The sequence below is a fragment of the Rhododendron vialii genome, chromosome 2a (assembly GCF_030253575.1).
Source record: "Rhododendron vialii isolate Sample 1 chromosome 2a, ASM3025357v1".
In the NCBI taxonomy this organism is placed as follows: domain Eukaryota; kingdom Viridiplantae; phylum Streptophyta; class Magnoliopsida; order Ericales; family Ericaceae; genus Rhododendron; species Rhododendron vialii.
Window position 1 is genome coordinate 38,421,216 of NC_080558.1, and position 7,776 is coordinate 38,428,991.

Genomic DNA, 7,776 nt, shown 5'->3' on the forward strand with positions numbered 1-7,776 from the left:
GTTGGTGTCCAAGATTTCTGAGTTTCTCTTACGCGTCATTTTGTAGACCGTGTCACTGGTTTCACCTTTCATTAACCAATCAACATTTTTAAAATCGTCATTTTACACACCCAACATCGGTTCCGCAGTTCCGGTCTCCCTGAGTATCCTCACAATGGTTCTGCCGCACCAGATTCCCATTGGCACACTTTGCATTGGCTCCTCTCCGCGGATAACCAAACCACACACCCAACCTCGGTTTTGCCGTTCCGGTCTCCCGAGTATCTTCACAATGGTTCCGCCGCACCGGGTTTTCATTGGCACACAAAATACACACCACACAATGGGCTACCACGTCCGGCCACATTGTAGTTTTCAAAATATTTCACCTTTTCAATACACGCCTTTTTATTAACCACACCCTAAGTGTCATGTTTATACTCTCTCGATTTTCGTGTCTCGTTTTCATGCAACGACTCTGCGGTAGGACTTTTCACATACGTAATCATACATCATACATTATAATCTTGAAACTAAACTAGAAAGATCATCTAACTCTGTATTACTAATTATGCTTAAATCATCACTTAAAGCATAACGCCATATGTATGGACGCATTTGGAGTGAAAATCACTTATGCTTTATAACAAGATAAGTAATGCAAGCAATTCATGTATACATGCTTATAACCATCTTAAAGATCAAAATACGAATATTTCTACCAAACGATAAAGTCTTATCTTTCGAAAATCGTTCTTTCTTCCTTTGTGGGAAGTTCAAAACAACATATGTTTATTAGAGTATAAGTCAATTATTCTGACATGCTCATACTTCCATTAGCGAAAATAAGTGCTCATACTTCTATTAGCGAAAATAAGTTTGTTAACCATCATGCATTCCAAACATTATAAGTGATAGACAACCTTATATACTTAGAGAAAACGGTTAAGGATATTCTACATTATACTTAGAATTAGAGAGTAAGGACATTCTACATATTCTTAGAGATAGGGGATAAGAAGATTCTACCGTTTTTCTTGGCGGCTGGTCGGTTTTGAGAATCGGTCGTCGATTTTGCGAATCGGCGGCGTAACGGCTCCGAATTGCTTTGAAAGGAAGAGAAATGGATTTTCTCTTCCTAGAAACAATTTTACTAACTAAACTAGGCTACTTTTAAAGATCTAGGGGTGATTTTCGGAGGTGGTTTGGTAGTAATTCTCAAGAACTTCAAGAATTTAAAGAAATTTGAACTTTGGAACTAGAAGGCTTAGAAATTCTAGAGAGAAGTGAGAGTAAGGTGTGAAGGTGTGAGAATGACTTGTAATGAGCTTGCTATTTATAGGCCAAAGCTCCCTCTCTCCTCTCCCTCACCCGAATTCTCTCTCTCTCTCTCTCTCTCTCTCTCTCTCTCTCTCTCTCTCTCTCTCTCCTATCTTTGATTTTTTTCTTCCTTTGTCATGTCAAAGTATGGCTTGGTGGGTAGGTTGAAGGGTAGTATACAAGTAACCATTAATGAAAGACTAGATTTTGTACTTTGGGTAGATTTTAGGAAGATTTGATGGAGGAAGGAAGGGATAGTTCAAAGATTGAGTTGTAAGGATGTAAGAAAATCATGTCAATGTACTCTCCAAATCTCTCAAACTCTCACTAGTACAAGGTACCTATATTTCCTATATATATAACTATGCATATTTAAGTATATTTAAGTATTATGTGGTCTAGTCTAGAAAAAAAAATATGGGTGATAGGCTTGCAAGTGTCAATTAATAAAAATGGTCAAGATTTGTCTAGAAAGCCTATATGTCCTTTAGTCATGTTTATAATAGACTATGAAGTACATATCTCTATATTTTAAGCATATAAGTACATAAGAAATCTAAGAAAGTGACTTGCCTTATAAATCTAAATATTTATTAGCAAGACTATCTTTTTATTACTCAAGGGATAAAACTTTCCCTAGTAATTATTAACCAATGGTTAAGACTTTTCTAGAAAGCCTATATGTCCTTTAGACATATATAGGCATGCTTAAAATAACCTATGAAGTACATATATCTATATATAAGTATCTAGAAAAATCTAGGGAAGGGACTTTGGTGGGTGACTTAGGTTTAGGGCTATGATTCTAGGCTTGTATATATTGACTAAGCTATATTTGCTTCTTTTGTAAGCAAGAAGATGAGATTTGGTTTGACTTATTTCTATTACTTAAGGGATAAAATTTTCCCTGGTAATTATTAACCAATGGGTAAAATGATTACCTTCTTAGGTCCAAAAGGTTCAATATGGTTGGAGGGGTTTGTAAGGCTCAAAGATGGTCAAAAAGATCCATCTATGGTTAGAGAACTGTAACTAGGTGAATTGGTAGTTCGATTCCTCCAACTAATTGGTTAAAAACTAACTCTACTTCCCACGTAGGATTTCTAGTCAAGAAATATAAATTTTAAGGACTAAAATTTAATTATGACGGATTATAGAAATTTAAAAGGAATTTTAAAAGCAATACTAATTAATTAAAAAAGAAATTCCAATAAAAAATGAAAATTTTATTCATTAAAAATTCAAGTCGTTACAGCTTAATTGTAAGTTTTCTGTAAACTTTGGAGGTTAAATTGAAAATACATTAAGTTTGGAGGCCTATGGGACTTTGCAGTGTAAGTTCAGCAGTTTTTTTGAATTTTTCCCTTGTTATTATTCCAAAAAATTTATATATATATATAGTTCGGATCTCCTAAGGGATCCCGCACGGCCTTATCGTGCGGGACTCCCCTTTCCCGATCGAATTACGACGATCCGAGCCGCTCAAAGTGATCAGAACGTGATTTTAAGGGTACCCGTGAGAAATCAGCAAAAAAAAAATAATCGGAAAAGGCTTCATCCGAACAGTTTTTTATTGAACGGTTCAGTAAAAAACTGTTCGGATCAAACCCTTCCCGATCATTTTTTTTGCCGATTTCTAGCGGTACCCTTAAAATCACGTTCTGCACACTTTGAGCGGCTCGGATCGTCGCAATTCGATCGGAAAAGGGGAGTCCCGCACGGTAAGCCCGTGCGGGATCCCTCATTGGATCCCGAGTGTATATATATTTGTTAGTTTTGCGCCAAATTTTTACAAATTATTGATTCGTCTCAACGAGGGCAATTGAAAAAGTAATTTTTTTTGAGTTTTCAGAATTGGACACCAAAGATAACTTTACTGTTTGTTTTTACAGTAACCTTAATTTACAGGTGAAAGAACTAATTTATCTTACATTCTGCCAACTTTTAATCTTAAAAGACTGTCCTGTTTGGTTTGGGTTTTAAGGAAGATTATTGAGAATAATGAGTGGATAGAAAGAAAGATAGAGCAAAATTTTATTGAAGACCGTGCCCAAAAATTTTGAGACCACGAAACGAACAAGGCCGACTAATGTACATCTAGTTAATTAACTCACAACTTTCTCTCCTTTTCTCATACGAGATGAGGAAAATGATGATTGCATTGAAATCACATTGTACTTTTAATCTGAATGATGAAGAGATAGCAAGAAATTCATTTATTTTCATTCTGAAATGTTCATGTAGCATGTAGTAAGGGTTAACTCAATTGAGCTAATGTGTCCGAAATCCGTTTAATCTTTGTATCCTCTTCTAAGATTAATAAAAAATTTGTGCTTGTAAAAATATAAATCAACTGAGTATTCAAATAGTAAAGAGTTCCACCCCATTTTTAACACAAGTTCGGGAGCATACTCCGTACATGCTCTTGAGTACTTATTATGTCATGTTTCCTTGACATCCATTTATATAAATCTTTTGTCAATTGATTTTTACTACCGTTTTATCCACATATTGTTTCTCTTCATTATTAAAAAAAGAGAGGAAACACTAACCATAACCACAATAATTATTTGTTCATTTCACAAGTCCCAAGAAATTTCTTGAGATTTTCTATGCGTACTGCTCACAATAACATCTGGATACATGTATCTATCTGAACACAGACATATATATGTATACTAGGTGTTCTTATTTATTTATTTACTAGCAAATGCCCGTGTCTAAAGACACATTGAAATGTAACATAGTCTCAACTTAAATAAATTATTTATTTTATCCGACTTTTATGCGCAATAAACGTAATCTCCACAAATTAAGAGTCAATTACTATTTTGAGATATTTTTCTATTTGATCATTAAAGACAACAGTTACATAGAGATACATTATCTAAAAAATGAGGATAAAGAGAGATAGATTTATGAGGAGAATATTCTCTGTATCTTTTAAAAAAAAAAAAATCTTATGGCTAAAAATTTAATGAGATGCGATCTAATGATTGTGATGTTATTTTCGTTTAAATGCTTAGACATTTTCTACAGAAACCATTCTGTTTTATAATATAGATGCATATAAGTATAACTATAACCCTTATCCTCACTAACAATATTCCTATCTAGAGCTCTGTGATCTTTAAGTGAGTCAAATGGGTACATATTGTTACACACGTTACAATCTATCACCTTGTACGGCTGTATATGAACTTAAACAATATTTCATGATTTGCCCATTCCCATCAAAATAGTCGGGTTAAATTGAAGGAGAAGAGCATCTTCACACAACTTGACAACCTCATCCTCTGGTAGTGTAACCATAGCCACCCTGCTGAATCCACCCTCCCTCGGTGGCGACGGAAGGATTAGTACTTGCCCTTCTCCCAACACAGGCTCAATGTAACAAGAAACTCGAATCGGATCATAACAATCTTCAAATATGGTTGAATTTGACACCACGTTATCCAATTTAGCACAAATTAGGTATTGACCGCTAATTGTAGATATTGAATAGGATTCAAAATTATCACCTTCCAACCACTCAATCAAATCGAGTATCCTTTTATTTTCCATCTTCTTCACTGCTTCCCCAATAGCAGAAGTTGCTTCTGATAACCCATTTTGATCTCCCAAACATTCCCATGCAGGAACTTCATGGTATGCCATGCAATTTCCAAAGAAACCTTTGTCCAAACCTAGGGTTTCCCTCATATCCACACTTACAGACAGGTTTGTTAGAGTACCATTTCCTTCTCCTTTTATCTTGCTCACACAAACCCAAAATAGCCCAGCTAGGGCTTCAAAGGGCGTCAGGGATGAATCATCGGGTGCACCTACGCTTTTAGCCATGGCTATACAAGATTGCACCATTTCGTATGTAAATCCGAATGTAACAGTTGCATGTTGCTTGGCCATGTCAGGAATTGGATTTTGTATCGATGTTTTGTAACAATCGACTAAGGCAGTGTAAGTTTGGTCGTTGGTGTTTTTGTTGCCAGGTTTTGGCAGTGGTAGTGGTTGGAAGAGAGGAGGAGTGAGCATTTTGCCACCAAGGGTTATGTTGGCCCATGCCTTGATGAACATGGCAGCAGAAGGGGGATCAACTAGGAGGTGGGTGCAGCTCAGGCCGATTGCTAGTCCGCCTTCTTCAAATTCAGTGAGCTGCAATTGGATTAATAAATAAAATTCCCAATGGCAAGAGAAGATGAGACAAATTAAAAATCTTGCATTTGTCAAATCAAGCAGAGAGTAACAATACAAAAATTATGGCGATGAAGAGAAACTTGAATCTAAATTTTTTCAAATTCAGAGCTCCAACTTGGGAACTGAAATTGTAGAAATCCTAGTCGGTCGCGCAAACCTAAAGAATTTTTGATCGTACCAACTTGAAAATGAAAATGAATGTAAAAACCAAGAAGATGTGAACGTCCATATTCAGCCCAAATGAACATTACCCCAGTCATTAAGATTCTACATTTATAATAAATTTTTATGTTCTAAATCCTCACACTTGCAAAATTTCCACACTTTAAAAATCTCACACTTTGATTATAATAGTCCCACAAATTGATTGTAAAAACATCACACAGGGCAAAAGTGAGTCCCAGAGGCGGCTCCACCCTTAGGGTTGAGTGGTCAAGTGAACACCCTACAATTTTATTTGTTTGAATTTTATTTTAGGCTTTATTGGAACACTCAACCATGGATTATGAACATCCATCAACTCAAATAATTTGTAATTGAACACTTAATACATTAGCCTAAACAGAGTACATATTCCTAATGTCAAAAATATAAAAGAGAGAGAGAGAGAGAGAGAGAGAGAGAGAGAGAGAGAGAGAGAGAGAGTATGGCCAATTGGTAGCAGTACTATATCATGCTCTGGCTTCTTTCTGAACGCCACTCTACTCCACATCACCAAAAAGAAGACAATATATCCTTCAAGATTCACGCGAACCTATTCACCACATTTTTCTCTAAAATTCATGGATTTATATGCACCTATTTAATCTTACTTAATTTGATCAAAATGGGAAATTTTAATTGTCAAGAAAAATGGACAAATCTTATGTATTTTCACATTTTCTACTACACTATTCGTACAACTATATAAAATTTTGTGTATATTCTGTTGATTAATAGGGGCAATGAAGTTAAAAGTAATTTGTGAACACCCTTTCAAAAATTTCTAGAGCCACCACTTAGCAAAACAATCAATACAGCCCCAAAAGGACTTACATGCATGTCCATGAAAAAGTACTGGATCGAAATTTTTTTCACACTTCCACTACCACTGTAAAACTATCATACTTTAACACACGTTCGTGAAAAAATTAGACAGCTAGGGCTCTGTTTGTTTGGATGTAAAATATTTTCTGGTAAAATGTTTTACCTATTTTCTAGCGTTTAGTTGTGTAAAAAATTGGGAAAAACATGTAAAATATTTTTCATCAATTGGATGAAAATAATTTATTCTTAAATCTTCCGTAAGTTATTTTCCGAAAGGAACCTACTGCCTTCTACTGCAATTCTCATTGCTCAGTTTCCTCGATCATTAGTCCTAACCCACGTTCAATTTTAATATTCCCAGATCTCTCCACCGTTTAAGTCCCCCTCCCTCTCTCTACATTATTTTGATGATTTTTGAAAATATTTTCAATTGCCAATCAAACACCGGAAAATAAAAGTTTGAAGTTTGTTTTCTGAAAAAGCATTTTACATATTGTAAAACATTTTATATCGAAACAAACGGAGCCAAGTCCCCAAAACAGAACTTACAGATATTGCATTTGAAAATGGAAAAGGAGTGAAAATTTCTGCCAACAAATTAATCGTTATTTGGAACAGAAATTTACCTGAACATAAAAAGTAGACCAAAAATAGGGCTTGCAATACATATCCTCCCAATGGACAAGCAAAAGCTCTTTCTCCCTATCCGTGCGCCTCAACCACCGCTCCACGCTCCCTTTCGCCCGCGCCTCCACCAGTCTCACTCCTGCGTCATTGCACTTGATCATCCACTGCCCATCATCGTTCTTCAATAGCCGGCCCGTCACCATAGGAAACCCGTTAAGCATTTCGGATATGGACTCTCTCAGCTTCTTGGTTACTACCCCGACAGCCCGACCCGGAGGGGTCGTGTAATAGTACACCATTAGGATCCGGTTGGGTTCCATGACCCGGTCCAGAGCCGATAGGTGGTGGAATTTCCCGGGCTGGACTGGCTTGGTGCTGACCACGGTCCGTTTGCATAAGATTGTGATTTGATCCAACATGACTGGATTTTGGGACTAAACCCAATTTCCTACTTGCTTGGTGATCTAAGTTTAATGTATGCAGGTGCAATATTTGTATTTACAAAGGTCATTTTATTTTTGGAAATTGGCTTGAATGTGGTCAGGTTTTCATGTCTAACAGAAAAAACAAACCCTTGTTTAGTGGGGAAATGAAGTTTTCATGATTCATATGAGACGGTTCTTTTATACT

The 7,776-nt window shown here is 36.1% G+C and overlaps 1 protein-coding gene across 1 annotated transcript; it reads right to left on the minus strand.

Moving 5' to 3' along the window:
- Positions 1 to 4,443: 4,443 nt before the first annotated feature.
- Positions 4,444 to 7,776, minus strand: LOC131315600 (protein ECERIFERUM 26-like). Its single transcript, XM_058344761.1, has 2 exons — positions 7,146 to 7,776; positions 4,444 to 5,451 (listed from the first exon to the last, which is right to left on the minus strand). The coding sequence occupies exons 1-2, from the start codon at positions 7,563 to 7,565 to the stop codon at positions 4,513 to 4,515; spliced, it is 1,359 nt and encodes a 452-aa protein (XP_058200744.1). The 5' UTR covers positions 7,566 to 7,776; the 3' UTR covers positions 4,444 to 4,512.

Coding starts and splice junctions, on each gene's coding strand:
- LOC131315600 (XM_058344761.1), bottom strand. CDS start 7,565: ATGTTGGATCAAATCACAATCTTATGCAAACGGACCGTGGTCAGCACC. Junction 5,452..7,145: donor GGTCTACTTTTTATGTTCAG/GTAAATTTCTGT, acceptor ATCCAATTGCAG/CTCACTGAATTTGAAGAAGG.